This window comes from Aythya ferina, assembly GCF_964211825.1.
Source record: "Aythya ferina genome assembly, chromosome: 6".
NCBI lineage: Eukaryota > Metazoa > Chordata > Aves > Anseriformes > Anatidae > Aythya > Aythya ferina.
In genome coordinates, this window is record NC_140303.1 from 27,409,813 (window position 1) to 27,428,393 (window position 18,581).

Genomic DNA, 18,581 nt, shown 5'->3' on the forward strand with positions numbered 1-18,581 from the left:
TTACAGACACTTAACAAGAACAATCTGATACCAGATGACAGGACCAACTTCTACCCGTTGCAGCAAACCAACGTGTACACGACGACCTACTATCCCAGTACACTGAATAAATATGACTACAGGCCTGAGGCCTCCCCTGGAAGGACCTTTACCAACAGCTGATGATGGACAGAGCCTACAGGACAGGATCACTTCCTATATGAATTTTTTTTTAATTGATTTTGTGGACCAAATACTGGCCCAGCCTCTAGATGTAAATATTGTACAGTAGGGTCTTTTTTTTTTTTTTCCCATTTGGTTAATTGTATTTCTTGTAAACAGCACATCTCCCTACAAGGACAAAAATACATATGGACCGTTACGCAGAGCTTTTGCGGCTATTTGGTTGGAGATGGCTCTTACTACTGCGACTGTTCATGGCTGGAAGGTCGGCGTTGCTGTCCAAGGCCGACGATGCCGAGGAGCTGGCTGTGTGCCGTGCTCAATGGCCGCCCCGCGGCAGTGCAAGAGGTGGTGGCCTCCTGGGGCAGGGGTGTCTGTCCGGTGAGGAGCATCCTTCCTGAGACAGGGTAGCAATGGTGCACTGGAAGACACGCGGCTCATGGAACAGGCCAAGCGGGACTCCATCGTGCCAACAACTTGAAGAACGTTTTCTTTCCCTTTTCCTTTTTTATTTTTGATTTTTTTATGATTATGAAAAAAAAAAAAAGTAACTTCCTAGGGCATTGTTCCCTGTATGTTCAACAGAATCTTTTCATACTACAGGAAATAATCTCTGCAGCCTTCTTTGGTAATATGCAATTCAGCTGATGAGAAACAACACACAAACAACGTGCATTACCCAAAGAAGCTTTCCAGAATGTTTCCAGTCTTAATTAAAAGGAAATTATACAGGCAGTGAGACACTGAGAAAAGTAAATGTTGGAATAACATCGGAGACATGAACTTAGAGTGCCTAACAAACAAAGATGTTTATATCACTGGAAAAAAATATGTGATGATTGCCGCACAAGAGCCATGGGCTTTTTTTCTTTCTTTCTTTTATGTTGTTTCTGAGACAGTGTTAACTCTTTTTGTTCTAGCTTTGATCCTGATTGTGTCTGCCAGGAAAGACAACTTTAGAGGCCATGCTCTTCTTGTGGGAAATCACCATGCTTTGGGCTAATTTTTACTCTTGTTTTGTTGTTGGTTTTTAGTTCATTTACTTTCAAAGAGCGAATAATTCCGACTTTGCAGGAGGAGGGTATTTTTGTAAGGAATGTTTCCATAGTCTGATGTGACCCAGAAAGTCTGCTGCACATTCTTATAGCGTCTTCCAGTCAGTACTCTATGAAATAGTAACACAGCTGAGTAATGTGCATTGTTTGCCAATATTTCCTTAATTTTTCTGAACAAAACCAACCCAACGAGTAAATGCTGCTGCAGCTATTGAAGTAAATTGGGGCGGTAGCATTATTAAACAGTATATCCAGCCTTGAAATGTAATTTTGTGTATGTGTGTGACTGTGTCTATAAGAACTGTATTAGTTTGATGCAGAAGCCGTGTTGTCTGCAGCCAGATGTTTGTCTGACATAATTGTTTGGCAAAAAGGAAACTTATTGCTGGTGCTTAATGTACAATTACATCAAATGTGTTAGCAACGTGAACAAGTCCACCACTGTTATCATTCAGTGTTTCTAAATATTTATAATGAACTCCTGATGCTAAGGATTTTAGAATGTCGCAATACCGAGCATGAGATAAAAGTACGCCCTGAAACACGCATGAGCTCCACGTGGTCCCGAGCTTGGATTTGTTGTCTGCATCTTACCCGACCGATCGCCATGCCCCCGCCTGGCCATCGGCTCGGCCGTGCTCCCAGCCGTTCTCTGTCTTTGCTTTATTTCAGGTTTTGCCATAAGCCAGCACTTCGGTAGTGTCTCAGTGCTGTTCCTGTGCAGTTGCTTGTTTGGAGGGCCGGCCTGGGCCGCGTGCTCAGCTCTTCCACGTAGGGAGCCGGTAGGGAATGAGGAAAGGCTGTGTTGCTCGTGACAAGTATATTGCTTTTCCTGCGAGGAAAAGCCAACGTGGCTTTGTAAGCCTTTGTTACGGTTGTGTGACCAGAAGGCAAAAATAAAGTAGCCTTCCATTTTTAAATTACTTTCTTCGACTTCAGTTTGCAGTGATTGAAGGCTGTAGGGATATTGGTAATAAAGTGGGGTCATTAGTACTGCCACAAGGATGCCTTAGGCTCAGTGGTGCCCGTCATTTCCAGCAGCTGTTCTTCTAATTTAGCAGCTCATCCTGCTTCTGCTCCGGTTTCACCAGGTGAAAGAGAGGGAACAAAGAAAGAGAGCGGTGCCCTTAAAGCAGCACAGTCAGATTTGAAGCTGATGCAGCCTTGAAGCTTTGTCTTCAGTGACTGGGCAAGAGTGTCGAGGCGAGAGTGGCAGCAGGGAAGCAGACTGGCCAGCACAGCACCCCAGCACCAAAAGCAGCCTCCAGCTCCTGCAGGTGGGCTCTGGAAAAACAAACAAACAAACAAACAAACAAACAAAAAAAAAACATTTTGAGGAGCAATGCCTTTGTTCCATGAAAAATTCATCCCAGTCTTGCTGGATTGCCTGATGCCCCCCGAAACACTGGGAATCCTGACTTGAAGCCATCCTAACAAGCACGTAGCCGAGGGGTTGAACGTGATTACGTAGACCAGCAGGCTGGGATTTCCCAGCTTTAATTTAGGGGAGTCAGAAGAAAACATGGGCTCCTGAGATCATGCTAGTTGTACTATCATAAAGCTAAAGCCACCTCCAAGCTGCCCTCTCAGCCAGTGCCTTGCACCAACCTAGATGATTCTGTGATTCTGCAGTCACCATGCGCGTGGCAGGATTGCAGCTGGAGTTTGGGGGATGTGAGCAGGTCAAATCTTGCTCTTTTTTTTTTTCATTTTCTAATTTCACCCCCTTTTTTTCTTTGCTCCTTAAACATTTTTCCATTTTCGGCCTCGCAGAATAACATGATTTAAACTGATACTTTTTTCCAAAGAAAGTGCAATGTAGCAGCTGAAGTTATTTAAATGCTCAGCTCACCAAGATGGGTCATTACTGCCATTGTGCTCAGAAGGTGGCTGTTCCGTAGGCTATTGGAGGGCAGATGCTTTAGGGTGGTGCATGTGGTTATAGTCTCATCAAGACATTCCTTCTTACCAGCCATCCAAATGGATGCAGCCCTTGTCATGTAATTGGCAATCACAGTGAGGGTCTGTCGACTCCATTCGAGCAGAAAGTAGAATTCAGAAGAGAGTGAGAAAGAGAGAAATCAGAGCACTTATTACTCAATTAATGTTTGCGAGAGCGCAGTTCCTTAAGGACAGTGTTAATGGGATATGAGGGCTGCATTTTTATGAGCCTCTAATGCACGGCAGGTTAACGGCACCGTGCTCAGCGATGTTCCTGCAGTCCAGGTAATGCAGCAGTCTGATCATCAGGTCTGTAATGTCTCTAGCAGATTGAATTGCTCCTGGGTGCTGAACTTGCTAAGATTTCCTGTTCCTAAGTCCAGTTTGAAGTGCACTGGAAATGCATTTAGATCAGGAGCATTGCTTCCCAGAGGACTCAGCTTGCTGTAAAAGTAGCTTTTTTCTTCCACTTCTAAGAAAGAGAAGGGGGACCCTGGGCAGTCACAGAGTTGCTCTGGAGACACTGCTTCTGTGCAAACCCTTGGGCCAGGCATCAGCTATATAGTCAGAGAAACACGATGGAAATCTTATGGCAAATGTTTCATTGAAACATCTTTAATGGAGCCATTCCTTCTCCGTGCAAGTGGCCGTGTTCCTCTCTGCAGAAGGGGTGTGCATCCCGCTGTTATCCAGGCCATATCGTGTGTGGTCACGATCGGGCTTCACCAGCCCAGGCAGCCCTCACCCACCAGAAATAACTCGTGCAGCTCGCTCAGAGACAAACCAGCACAGGAGATGCTGCTGCCCTAGAGCTGTGATTGAGTTTTGAGCATGTGAGCCCTGGCTGCTCTTAAATACACGAGCTGTGCAGCTACCATAGGAGAAGAATGTGCAGTGTGTTACACCACTGTCCCTAATGCCTTACTTTCAGAAAAGAGAGAGCTTTCTCTGAAATCAGCAGAGGGTAGGAGCGGAGTCCACGTCTGATGCAGACAATTTGACGCCTCCAGTGTTAATCTGATGTTGAGCCCACCTGGAGAGGAAATTGCTGTCCGCCAAGATTGATTTATTCTTTGTACCAAATGTAGTGTGGGGAGAGTTTTATATATATATATATATAAAATATAAATGTAAAGTTTGTGTAACAACTTGCTCTTTTTTTGTAATAGTGTATACATCTATCGGTGGATAGATACAGTATATATTTATAATATATACACACTATATATATATATAGTATATATATATATATAGCAAAACGCCTGCAGAGGGAACTTAGACTAAGAAAGGCAGTGCTGGTATTCCAATTCCACAGGGACAAACCGAAGGAAAAAAACACATAAAAATCTACTGTCCTTTCCGTTAGGTTTAACAAGATACGCTTTTGAGGTAAATGAGATATAATTTTTTAATTGAAAAGAAAATTGATTTTTCTAGTTAGAAGTGCTGATTCTCCCCTAAATCATTCTGGTTCAGAATGCCTAAGTGAAAGATTCTTGCTACTGCTTATATTTTCTGAATAAGCCTCCTGGATCTCTCATGTGTATCACTCTGTTGTTTTTGTAATTATGAGTAGGGAGTAATTGTGCAAAGAAAATTAAAATAGCAAGTAGGAGTAACAAATATTGTACCATTAGAGTAAAACACATAACCTACTGGAACTGGAAAAAATGTCATCTTCCACGTTAAAGAAGTTAGCAATTACTTTCTGAGTTATTGATCAGCATTACAAGCCTTGCCTTATAGTGACACAAGGAGGTTTCAGTGCAGAGCTTAGGGTTGAGAAAACCCTCAAAACCAATGGCTTTGGGTTTTCTGAGGGGTCCAAAAAAGACACAGCGTGCAGAGGCAGGCACCCGGTGCTTCCAGCGCTGCTGGCCATGGCTCCGCAGCCGTTCCTCACCCCGTTGCTCCTGTGAGCTGGCTGTGCTCACGGCACGGCGCCCCTTGGAGCCATCTGGCACAGCAGAGAAGCACCAGGAAGCTGGGTTTGGTGCTTTTTTTTCCTCAACAGGTCTTCTTAATGCCATTCAGAGCAAGGACCAGATTTGTACAGGGGAGTCTTCCCTGTAAGCCTGTTGGGAGAAGACTTGAGAAGGCTTCAAGAGCAGGTTTGGGGTAGGCGAGCAAGCCCACAGGTTTTGATGCTGGCTGATTGCCAGAGCCTACAAATTGGACAAAAGAAAATTAAAATTAAAATTAATAATTAAAAAACACCCTCTGAGCATGGAGGTCCTTGGGGGTTATTCAGCCTCAGCCGTTCTGCCCCCAAATTCCTTCTTTGGGCCATTTCTTTTTTCCTGTTCTGCCTCCAGCCTCAGCTGCAAATTCACCCCTGCTATTGGCGATGGGTCCGTGATAGGAGCGCGGTGTTTGGCTTTCTGGCATTCCCACCCACGAGCCGTTTTTAAACAAACCTGACAGCGCAAAGCATGAGCGGGTGCCACGGAGTCAGGCAGAGGTCAGCGTGGCCGGGCCATCAGCAACTGCAGCGAAACGCTTTCGGTACCAACACGTCAAGCACTGGAAGCCAGCCAGCTGCACCGCAGCGCGCTTTGTACCCGCACTCAGCCCCTCAGATAACATCCGAGCGCGCGGGGCCCTGAAAGCGCCGCGGTGAACGGGGAGAGCTCCCACGGGGGGAGGATTTAGGGAGGACGCGGCGCGGGTGGCCCCGAAGCGATGGGGCTGAGCTCGCGGTCGGGGTGGGAGCGTGATGAGGTGGTGCTGGGCCTCGGGTGCAGGGGAAGCCGCTGTGGGAAGGCTTGTCCCAAAACAGCAAAACCTGGAGCGTGTGGCTGGACTCTGTTGTGAAGGCACATCACCCTTCCTATGCAATTGAACTCGATGGTACTTTAGTATAAAGGTGACCTAGACTGTAATCACTGCCTTTAGACACTGTGAATTTTTTTGGGGTACTCTGTATTTTTATATATTGTACAATGTAAAGAATAATTCAGAAATAAAACAGAACAACCTGCAGGCTTGTGAGTTATTTCCCCTCCGTCCCGGCGGGGCATTGGCAGAGCAGGTCCGGGTTGTGTTTGTCACGACTGAAGACCAAGAAGCCACCAAATTGTGTCACGGGAGGTGCTAAATTCAGTTACCCAAGCCAGCTCCCCTCCAACACGAGGCTTACTGCAGCCCCACAGCCAGCTGTCGGTGCATCTCAAAGCTCCTACTGCCGCACAAGGTGCCTGGCGAGGCGAGCCCACATCTCTCTGCAACGCGGGGTGCCGAATCCCAGCACGGTGCCACAGGACGAGGCGCTGCCCTGCCCCAGACCGGGGGCAGGAGGGCTGCGGGGACACAGCACGGCGGGCGAGGGGCTGCGGGTGGCTGGGTGTGGGCTGGTGCCACGGGACCGCGGCCTCTCCTCGTCCTCACATCACACTGTGAAAGCTGTGACTGGCGGAGGGGCGCGCTGTGATTGAAGGATGGTGGCAGCCTCGCGCTGAGGAGCGTTATGGCTCTTGTTGCGCTTGTTAATCAAAGTAAAGACCATGGGAAGTGACAGAGTCAGGAACATTTTAGTTTATGTTCCGATACAGCTCGAGACTTATATTGAAGTTTTATACAGAAAATTACACCATAATGTCATAAAAAATAGATTGGATTACTAATAACCTGAAACGTGCTACACCTGCATACATAATACTTTAATCCTACTAAATCATAAGCTATCATTTGGGTGTTTTCATGATCTCAAGTGTGCACACAGGAATTTCTTTTCAATGCAGGCCATTAAAAAGTAATTGAGAGGCACAGGATCAGTAAAAACAAACTTGCTGTGAATAAGATTGATTTTTTTCAGTTAGTTTGCAGAATGACACGGAGAGACCACTTTGGAATGGGTTTGTTTTGCAGCAAGACACCTCTGCGCACAATTAGAGCAACGCGTCACGTCGGAGCCCATTTCCAATTTCCTTAAAATCTGCCTACCACAACATTTTTTTCCTAGGGGCTAATTTGATTCATTAACATAACAGCTTCGCTCGCAGCCCCGGTGCGTTTTGTTCTCTCACCTTCACCACCCCCCGCCCAGCAGCACTGCTTTTCTCCCTTTGTAATTCCCAGCTGTGTGTAGGGGCCGGGGGACACTGGGTTATCCCCCAGGTTCCCCACCGACCCTGCACTGAGCCCTGCAGCGGGGCTGCTCCTGGCCACACCAGGGTTCAGCTCGCAGCAGCCCCTGCTGCTGTTTTGGCTGTCCCCAGCTTCTGCCCACAGGGCCTCAGCCCACTGCTTCACGCCTGGCTCTGCCGGTCTCCAAACTCCCTCCTGCAAAAGAAGCGGCTCCCAGGGCGTCTCAGCTGGGTTTTTCTCCTCTCCAGTATGTATCTGACAGACCGCGTGCTCTCAAACATGCGGCTCAATTACTAAAAGCTTCGGTGAGTCATTAAAAATGTTGTTCTGCTAACAGCCGTAATGCGTTTCGATGTGTTTTGGTTGGTTCGTTCATAAAGCTGCACGCGCATGGGCTTGGCTCTGCTCTTTCTGCTCAGCAAGCTGAGTTGCAGAGTAGTCAAGGGCGAGGCAGCTTCCAGCACGGCCCAGAGCTGCTCCCGAAAGCAAAAATCCCAACGCCACCACTGCCACCCCCACCTGTGAGGGGAGGACAGACAATGAATTCCTTAAATTGTTGGAAATGGGCAGAACCAGGTTTTGAAGGCCATGTCCATCCACCACTGCCATACCTCAGGCCTCTAAAAACCACCAAAGCTGCAGCTCGCTGGGGCCCTGAGGCACCAGGAGCAGCTGTGGTGTCCCCTGCACACCCGGAGGCTCCTCCGGCTGCAGCAGCATCTCCTGGCTGGGGAGCTGTGCCCTGCTGTGTGTCATGCTTCAGGGTAAGTTTTCTACAGATGGAAGGATTTTCAAGGTCAAACTCCACAGCTTCTCAGCCAGCACTTAGCTGGAAGCAAGATGTGCTCCTGGCTTTCCATCCCTCGGGGACAGCGTGGTGTCTCCTGCACCCAGGGCTCACACAGGAACGGTGCCGTGCGGGCACGGATCAATGCGTCCGACCCTGGCGCCTCTGCCACCCCTGCACCTCCTTGCTGCCGTGGGAGTAGTGCAGCCAGCAAGGGACTGCTCCACTCCCCAGCGCAGGGCAATGGCCAGACACCAGGAACATCTGATATTTCCGTGATGTGAAGCATCAGCGGCCACAGAGAGAACTATCCCCATTTCTGCAGCACTTAATTTAATGTCATAAGCGAGCGATCCGTACGAGAGACCAGGCGCGACTCTGATGCACTTTTATTGCTCTGGCAGCAGCCGCGTTACTGTTTGCTGTTTTCGCATGTCTTAGGAACAACATTTTTTGGCTGCGCCAGTGCCCGACCAGGACGATGTTTCCCCGAGGGGGGGTTTGGATCCCCTCCTGCTGGTCATTGCCACTGCAGGTCTGCAGCCAGGTGGATGGAAGGAGGGAGGGATGGACAGGCTCAGCTCTGGTACATGCTTCACAGCTCTCAGGCCACGCTCCCATGCTCATTTGGCTCCTGGCAGTGAAGGTGGCCCTCGCAGCCCTTTCCCAAGGCTGACCTCCACAGGAGGCAGCAGCAGGAGCCCAGCCTGTGCTGCTGGGCCAGCCCAAAGGCAGCAAGCAGTCAGCCAGTGAGCCTAAACATCCTTTACGCACCAGGGAGGCAGATTGCAACAACAAAGCTAAAATAGAAACTGGGCAAAAAAAAAAAAAAAATCTCTTTGAGCAAAGCTGAGCATAGAGGGCTTGGCAACACACAAAGCCAGGGCGTGGATCTGAGCTGGACCCCTGGCCCTGCTTTCCCCCAGCACAGAGGTTTCTGCAGCACCGCAAAGATAAATACAAGCGGGAGCTGTGTGGTGAGAGAGCCGCAGGCTCCCATATATAGCCTGGAAAGAGGCTGTTGCTAAGAATAGTGGGGCCCAGATAGTCCGCGATACCAGAGCTGACAGATTTCTTCCCAGCACTAATAGGATGTGAGGCTATTTTAAACTTGCCGTGGTAAGTGGTCAGGACGGTATTGAAGGGCCAGTCCTAGAAAATAAACATGGATCAGGAGATCCCAGGTTGGGCCCATTTCAATTAAATGAAGAATAAACACAAGTAAGGGGATTGTGAAGGGCATCCTTTCCAAAAGCTCAAACCGAGATGGTAGCAATTAGGGAAAGCAACTGGCTTGCACCACCCCGAGACTGGACCATGGAGGCAACTGGATGGGGAATCAGAAAGTTGGTGGGAGGAAGCAGAGGCTGCACAAAAGGGCTACAGGGATGAGGCTGGGATCAAGAAATACCCTTTCCTCTTTGAACCCCACCTGCCCCCATCCCCTTGGTCTCCTCCACCTCCATTTGTTGCCCTCTGCTTTTTTGTTGTCCCAGGGGTTGGGCTCAGTCCTTTAGCCAGGGCTCTCCAGTGTGCAGCAATATCTTCAGTATTTTTCAGCAATGTTACAGCAGAAATAAATGATTCCCTCATTGTTTTTGCATTTGTTTTTTAATTAATGAACACTAGTAGCAGCACAGCTGAGTAACCTCTTTAATGTGCAACAAGCATTACGAGCAGGAACACACAAGTCATGGTGAGATTCCAGTTTTAGAAAGAGATGACACAGAGGGTGTGTTACATTGACAGGCATACAGTGGTTTAAACACCATTTTCTTAAAAATAAAAATACATCACCTCAGAATATTGCATACAAAAAGTAGAATTTACCTCAAAATAAAACTCTATCAAATCATTTAAAAAGTTACAAAAGGGGGACGCGTACAAAGGAGGGTAAAATGGAAGGGCCTGGCTGTGGGAGAGCTGCCCGCGGTGCTCCCAGGCCTGGGCTGCGGGACAGCGCCCACGGCCGCTGGGGGCTCGCTGTGACCCCGCTGTTAGCCCGGGCAAGGCAAACGAGACCTTAATTAAACAAATGTCGCAGAGAGAGGCAGCCTGCCTGACACCTCTGAGGGAAAACATGGGGCTTGGGCCTTGTCTGCGAGGATGGATCAAGGGCGGAGAAAGGGCCCGGGCCTGAAGGGAAAAGTGCTCCCTAAGAAGGAAGGGTTTCCCCTGGTATTTTCTTCATGTAGCCGTACAGAGGGAGCGTAAGGAGCCTGTCCAGCTACACGTAGTGAAGAAATCCCAGGGGAAGGCAGCGGTGTGAGACACGGGGAAAGAAAAAGCTCTCATAGCAGAGCGCGGGCCCCCTCCCTGCCTGCTGCGCCTCAGCAAACAGCAACTGTGCGCCAAGCCAGTACCTGCTCCAGCACAAACCGTGCTGCAGATGAAGAACCTCGTCCTTGAGGGAGTCCATGAAGTCCATGAGTGAACCGTGCTCATGAGGAAGGCTTTGAAGCCACCCAGGAGAGCCCAGATGTCTCCTCCTTCACCTTCTGTTAGTGCCCAGAAGCAGTTTGGGAGAAGGCAGCGGGGCCCCAGGCACCCCAATGCTTCCTGCCCGCTCTGCTCAGTGCAGTGGGGTGGCACCAAGGGGACAAACATCTCAATGGAAGCCCAGCAGCAGGACTGGCAATGAAGCTGAGGCCAAGCCCTCGCCTTTCCAGAAGCACCACGCGAGCAGATCACCCCCAGGAGGGGAGGGAGAGAGGCCTGTCCCAACCTCCGAGCCAGAAAGCAGTTGAAAAGCGGAACTGAAGTTTTCAAAAGGGATTTAGCTCTAGGAACCTGGAGTTGGAGCAGCTGAATTAGAAATGTTCTGCAGAGGGAGGAGGCAGCCCCTGGAAAAGAGATCCTGCTATGACAGCTCCGAGGGGGCTGTAGGAAAATCCCTCTTGCACAGACCCAGGGCCACAGCACCTCAGCAGCCCCTGGCTGCAGCAAATCCCCTTCTGCTCTGCGCTGATCTCCCCTCCCTTCGGCCCAGGCACTCCCAGCTGCAGGGAGCACAGTGCCCGAGGCTTTTTGGGTGGGTAGGGTTTGCTCTAAACACATTGTGACCGCAAACAAAAGGCAGGAGCCAGCACATCTGTGCAAATGTTTGCTTTTGCTTGTCAAGCTTTGGATAGAACTGCATTTCCTCCTCTATTTATTGGTTTCATCTGCCTCGAAACACAAACTGTAAGAATTATAAGCAGATTGACATCAGCTGAGTTTTACTGCGCCTGCTGCCTGCTCTACTGAAACTCCATGCTCCAAAGTGACTCCTTGGTGCTGGGAAGCAGATTCTCCAATGCCACCTACAACCAACACGGCAGTGGTAACAGTTGCAGGGAAATGCATGAAGCCTGTGATTGTACAAAAGCTCCCCTGCAAACACAGGTGTCTGTGTGCCTCTCAGAGGTGTGTTCCCTTCCTGGGAGCCCAAGGAAGATGCTGGAAGAGGAACTCGATCATTTTTGCAGGGCGCCTTCTCACACCCACACCTACACCATGCCCCCCACAGCCTGGTGCTTCGGCAGCACTGGGAGCAGTGACACCAGACACGAAATCAATACCGAACACTACCTACATGTGTAGCAGTTGTCTTGCCAAATTATTACCATAATCCATAATTGTAATCTTGGGAAAAAAAAATAAGTCTAATGGAACTAAAGAGTCCCACCTGGAATGCCTTTGTCACAGACACTAATTAACATTTGAAAGTGACCTACCATAAGAAATGAGGATTAACGATTAAAAATCTGCTGTCAGAGCATTACAGGACAGCTAAATTCTCTGTGCAAACTGTATAATCCCCATTCATATTTCCGTGAGCCCCCACATTTAACAGCACTTCCCTTTCCAGTAACACCCAATATACAAATGTCAATCAAGACAGTTTAATTATATTAGTGCAAGAATAGACCATACATTAACATGTCCATCACCACGAAACTTCAAGTTTTCTATGGATTTGATAACTCACCACAGGATTTCAGTGTTGAAATGCCCTCCAGAAACCCCTCCCTCCCTTACTCAGTCTGTCAGCCTGTCCCCCCAGAGCTCCAGCTGCAAACACAGATGCTGCCCAGGATTTTCTAAGCCACTTGAAGATGAAAGACATCTTGTTCCTACGCATTTCAGATCTATCAGGTGGTTTGAACACCTCAGCAATGCTGCGAACCTGCAGCCACAGCAAGCATGGCCTGTATCAGTTGGGCCTGTCTAAGTGAAGGAGCCAAGTCTGTGAGGTTCAGGCATGTGAGTAGCTCCTTTGCAACAGACTGCTCACACACATGTAAAAACCTTCGGGTCTGTACCTTCCTCCAGCTTGCATGATTTTCTGAAAATCACTATTTTTAAACATATTAAATAGACGGGACCCCTCCCTCTAAAACCAATTTGGAAACCTGGGAGCTTTTTGCCACAGTACCTACACTGCCACCAACACGGGGAACAGAAGGCCACTCGGCAAAGCAAAGCAATCAAAAGGAACTTAAGGGGTAAAAACAGGGAAGAGACAGTAAATAGTGCCTTAAGTAGAGCCAACTTCTAAACCTGAGCTTCCTCATTAGCAGCATGAAGGCTAGCGCAGCTCCAGAGCTAGCAAGAAAAGCCAGCAGAACTGGAAGATGAATTTGGAGTTATTAGTGAGCCAAGCAGAAATCTGAGAGGCAGCCCAGAGTGTAACTACTTGAACTGAAGGTCTATTAAAGAGAGGGGACCGACTACAGTGCATCCTCCCTAGCGTTTTCAGTATAAAACATAGCACAATTATTTGTAGTTCAAGGGGTTCTGCACTGCAGGAAAGAATTGCTCTCCTGGGCCATGAACTTAAGGGCCATGAAGAGAAATAAAAATTATAACTTCTCAGAGCACCTTCCTCTGTTTGCAAGTCAGAGGTGAAGCAGCAGCCGATTTCAGCTATTCTGTGACAGTGCTAGACAACATCTCATTTAGAGGAAAACCCAAATAAATCCTGCTGTTACCCATTCACAAGTTCTCTCTAGAACTATCACTAATTGATACCATTTACCCACGGCAGATCCCAACAAGGATGTACCTATCTGATAACCCTTATCCAAGAAATATTCCCAAAGCTTCATTTGGGTTACTAACATGAAATGTACTGCTCCTCCAGAGGAGGAAGATGCTGATGATCGCAAATGAGGATAAGTTATAAGAGATCTCAGCAAGTACATTTGCAATCCCTGTGTCCTGTCCCAAGCCAGACTTGGGAATCTAATAAAGACCTAAAGATTGTGTGCCTAGAACGCAGCAGTGTCCTCAGCAACTTCAAGTAATTTGGGAGCAAACCTTCGGTTTTCACTCAGATTTCCATCAGATTTGCTGGGAATTCTGGTTGAGGCTGGACTGCAGACTGGTGCCTGCAATCATGGCACGGGTCTCCCTTCAGCAGCATCCTGTTGTACTGCTCGGCCCTGGAAAACATTTCTGTTTCAATGCAGAGGTGGAGGTGCTGAGGGCTGTAATTAAGACCACACATTACAGTGCCCAAGACAGACACAGAAACTTCTATCAAAAGCATCTAAGGTTCAGGAGAGCAGCGAGCAATTCACAGCAAATCAGGAAAACACTCAACAAGGCTTAAAACAAGATGTTCAGTCTTCTCCCCTGACGGTACAGAGCGTCTAGATTTGGCAGCACTGACAAATATTTTGAATTGTTCACTGCTTTCTGAAACAGAGGAAGAATAGGTTATCATCTGAACGCTGCCTCAGGTGCTCCTCCACCTTAAAATAGTCTGGACAGTGAAAGGATTAGAAATCTCTGTCACTCGGGACAGTGCCTGAACTGTGCAATTTTAATCCTAATATAGCTCCACTAAATTGCAGAAGTAGAGCTCTGAAGAGCCATCCGAGCTTGCAATTCTGCCATGACAATGCAAGTGCAATCAAATTCTTGGCAAGCAATCCTAGTTTTTCAGAAAACAATAGGTAGCAACAGCTACTGGATACTGAAACTATTCCAGGCACTAAAACATAGTAAAAAGGAGTTGGACAGTTACTACCATCCATCTGAAAGACGATGAAAGGATGATGCCGGTGGTTCTGAATGTGATAGTTAGATCGATTAAGTTATCTCTATGGAGGTTAGCTCCATTGTCTACAAAGAGCCTGTTTTGAGGGGGGGAAAAAAAAGATCATTTAGTCACTGATAAAGGCAATGAGCTAAGTCAATCTTCTGCTACTTACTACAGTAAATACATCTGAAAACATAAAAGCAAGCTGTTTTGTGGCATCTGCTTTATTTTGCTGCACAAATACACTCCTGAGCTGAAGGTATTAGTGGCATGTTCTGTCTGAAAAATGAGAAGACAATGAATGGATACATGTCGGAAAGGTAGCACTCAGATCAGGTTTTATTTGAGTGAGTTTACAGTGTCTGTATCACTCAAGAGTGGCAGAGGAGAGCCCCACGTAGGAGCAAAGGGCGTTTGATTCAAACTTATGTCGACGAAGAACTCTGCACACCAACCTCCTCTAACATGTGCACGCGCTCCGTATTATAAAATAGCTACGGTAGGAAATCATTCACCCCAGAAAAAAAAATAAACCATGTCACAGACAGCCGACGTATGCATTTTTGTTCACGGCAGTGACTGGTTTAGTTACAAACAGTGGCATACCACCACCATCCAGAGACATAATTATTTAAAATAAACCTATGTAAACACATACCCTTATATAACTTATATATATTAGATATATATAAGCTTTATTTGTGTATACATAGATATAAATATGCACGCACACACACACACACACAACACAAAGCATAGAACACACACATGGGGAATACTGTAAATGATGCTGAACTGAAATCTAAGCAGATAATTAAGAAATTATTAGCAGGTTTAAAATTGAGTTAAAAAACTATTCAAAGTGTCTTCAATATTTATGTTCAAGTAAGGGCCAGAACGACCACAAATTACTACTGATAAAAAGAGCTGGCATTATATTTCCCGTATTATGCCAAAACTCATGAGTTGTTTTTCATTGTCAAACTCATTGTCATTTCGCCATCAGGGCACCCCATCAAACTATAAACATTTTTTTAGGAAACTGTAATTTTTATAAGAGTTAAAGTGATTTTTAAAGGGTTAAGAAACAGTATTGCTTAGGCACCCTCAATTGTAAACTAATCCTAAAAACCATGCACACCTTAGGGTATCAGAAGACAATGACCAGGACTTGAACATCCACACCAACAGTATTTATCGGCATGAACACAGGTTTTCACAGTAAATAGAAAACAAAAGGCAGTATTGGAGACGGGGGATGGAAAGGTGAGACAGCAGTAGCCTTTAGGAGAGCAACAAATACCAGGAGTGACTCTACAGTAAACTTCTGAGATACCACAGATGCTATGCATTGAGGACATACAGAGCTGTGGCAGCATTTCAGAGGCAACTGCTGGTTGCAGTTGCAGCTACGTTTCAGTGGCACCTACGGCTACCGTTCTGCATCCATGTGCTCTAGGGTGATAAACAAACACCTCTAACAACATTGCAAGGATTGACTGGGATTTTAGTATGGCTAAAAACCCTGGTACCAGTGTCTTATATCAGAAATCACTTTATTCGAATGTAAATGTAGTGTACAGCACCAAATTATTTTAGCTTAACTGTTTAATGGACATTTGTTATAGAAGTGACTAGCAATTTAAAAGAGATTTATAAAAATGTTTGTTTTTTTTTTTTTTTCTTTCCTTTTGTAGAGATTATTCACTATACCTATTCTGATAGAAGACTTGAAGGTGACTGGTACCCCGGTGTGTACAACCTTGAGTTGGCACACACACATGCACACACAGACTCATACATCTCACTGCTACATGAACAGCCTTTTAAATAGAGAACTCCAGTTTTGACACTGGTACCTGTACATCAGATATATTCTCTTTGTGCATTTCAGGCATCTTTATCATCACTCAAGTTCCATGTTTATCTGCCTGTAATTAATGCAAATCAAGGGTATCTTGAACATAAGAAACAACATGTCCCTCACCCTCTCTAATAAAGCCATAATTAAGTCTTGTAATTTCTTTGTTTTTCCTCTGGTCAGCTGTGCAAATCCAGGAAGATGTGCAGACTGCAAAATCAACTTTCAGTCTCTTCCAACCAGTCAGCAGTCCTGCACTATCAGACAGAGACAACGACATCGAGGTAGAGTCTGTCGTAGGATTCTCGGAAGCACAGGATGAGGAGCAGGCTGAGCAGACATGATCCCGGGAGGCACCAGTTGAACCAGGAAAACTCTGTAAAGCAGAAGACAGACTCGATCTCAGAGTTATCCAACATGCTCCGTGTTTCAAGCTACCTAAACTTGTAATACTTCAAGCCAGAAACACGGCTGGTGGGTTTGAAGGAAGTTGCTGTCTTCTCAACAAAAACTTGCCAGCTCTGCAATCAATAGATGGTTAACATGGTCCATGAGACTCCTCCACAAACGACTTCTATATATATATAAAACCAATGCCTCCAGCTAATGTTAATGCTTCTTATTCAACCTGTCAATGGAGAATGGGGGGGGAAAAAAATCTATCCTTGCTAATGGAGAATAAACCACTTCTGAACACTCTACTCATTAGTTCTTTGATTTCTATGGATTGAAAACTAAAACAAATTAAAAGCATAAGAAGCAGCAGGGTTTGATTTTGAATCAAACCTGCTACATGGTCTGAGGAGGGAAAACTAATTCCTCTGACAAACCTTGTGAGCAGTGCAATCAATGCCATTTAAAACTAGTTGCATGAACAGCTCCTCAGAAGACTCTTTTTAGCTGTTAGACAAAACGCACTGCTTTTAAAAGTATATGTTCCACGTTCAAGAAATCCTATATTCTGATATTTGACTACAAATTAAGCAGTTTTATTCAAAAACAAGTGCACCACAACCTTTTTTTTTTTCCTTTTAATTCTGTTAATTTAATGAAGCATTACTTTTACTGGAAACTGTTTTGTTTCATTTAAAAATGTATGTTCTTATTGTTCTTTTATTATTATTGTTTTATTTATTTTACATAAACATGAGACATGTTTATGTAAAATAACCCTCATGGTCTGGATAAATCATAATTAAGACCCCAGCACCATTACTTTCAGAAATCTAAAATTTATATCGCTAATAGAGAAAGCAAAATTTATACTACACAATGCAAAGGATAAGAGTCAGAAAACCTGAGAAACCAACCCCCCAAAACCAGCAGCCTTCGGCAACACCCTCTCCCTAAAAGCTTACAGATTTGGTTAGGCAGTAATCTTGTTAATAAAACGTTGATTTTTTCCTAGGCTTGGAGAAGACTACATTGTTCATGTGCAAATACTTTGCTATTTTCTATATGAAGTGATACCCTTAATTGGACTAAACATATTTTAACCCATATATCCTAAAAGATTACATTTTCCTTTTGAACCCTTTACATGTTTTGTGGCCCAGAATTTGGAGATTCATGCTAACATATTGATCACACAAAGCTAAAGGGTGATTTGGTTTTGGTTTTTATTTGGAACTCCCTGTAGGAAGCCACATCCAGAGACTGAGGCTTTTCATCTCAAAACACAGCAATAGAAAATATGCTGAGGTTTCTGAAAGGTTTTCATTTCCCCTTCTTAACAGGGTCAGCTGGACCAAAATCTTCAACGCACTCTAAAGTTTCCAGGGCTTGGTTCTTTTGCAGCCGTTGCAATATCAAAGTATGAGAAGGAGAAATAGAATTAAAACTACTGAAAGATTGTTTGGCTTAAAAAGCAAGAGCGAGGGAACAAGATAAACTTGACCGAGTTCTGATTTACTACAACTTCTTAGATGCCATTAGAAGATGTATTTTAATCAGAGGGAAGACAAGTATTTAAGATCGTTATCTAAATTCTAAAGGATTTTTCTTTTATCAAAGGAGCAATAGCATCCACTGGCATTGATCGCCTCTAGCGACCACATAACATTTGTAGTTTTGATCATTTCTGTTACTTCATCACTGAGAATGGATCATCCCGAGCACAAACAGATGTTCCTCCTCCTTTGCAGAAATAGGGAAAAGATTCCAAGTGTATGGGTATACTAATTTCAGGTTTACCCTTACCTGTATTTACTGATACGTGCTGGGGAAAGCTTTACTTGAGGAAAAAAAAGGCCCCAAATACCCTATGTATTAGGGAATAAATTCACTTTACCATAATTTTTTAGTCAGAGGGAAGTTAAGACTATAAAAACAGTAAGATGCATTGTATTAAGCAGTTCAGAACACTGGACTGAAAAATGATGAAAATATCCTCGGAGTATTCTATATAATCTTTTCAGCTCAGGCAGAAATGTTGGAAATAACAGTATATAGGAAAGGAGTTCACACGAATTAATATTAAGCAGAGAAACATTTTTTAAAAAGTCAGGACTAAACATCAAACCACCAGAGGCTGGTCTGGATAAATTCAGTTTTTTGTTGTTTGTTTTTTCTCACAACAATGCATTTTGACGGAACCTTGAAAAAAAGAACAACAAACAAAAACCGATTCTCTCTCTTTTGTGTTCACAGAACATAACTAAG

General features: G+C 45.5%; 2 protein-coding genes across 4 annotated transcripts in view; one reads left to right on the forward strand and one right to left on the reverse strand.

Annotated features, from left to right (window-relative positions):
• The window catches only part of SEMA5B (semaphorin 5B), a 260,702-nt gene extending 254,562 nt beyond the window's left edge, over nucleotides 1-6,140 (forward strand). For 2 of the 3 annotated variants that reach the window (XM_084523002.1, XM_084523005.1), the window contains one exon: nucleotides 7-140. In XM_084523002.1, the coding sequence (XP_084379128.1) occupies nucleotides 7-14 (8 nt within the window). In that variant the 3' untranslated portion in view covers nucleotides 15-140. Of the gene's footprint in view, nucleotides 1-6 lie in introns of all 3 variants that reach the window. The other variant, XM_084523004.1, reaches the window with a different exon arrangement.
• A 3,527-nt stretch (nucleotides 6,141-9,667) lies between these two features.
• The window catches only part of SLC49A4 (solute carrier family 49 member 4), a 63,921-nt gene continuing 55,007 nt past the window's right edge, over nucleotides 9,668-18,581 (reverse strand). Inside the window, exon 9 of the mRNA XM_084524852.1 lies at nucleotides 9,668-16,296. Coding sequence (XP_084380978.1) covers nucleotides 16,181-16,296 — 116 coding nt within the window. The 3' untranslated portion in view covers nucleotides 9,668-16,180. The remainder of the gene's footprint in view (nucleotides 16,297-18,581) is intronic.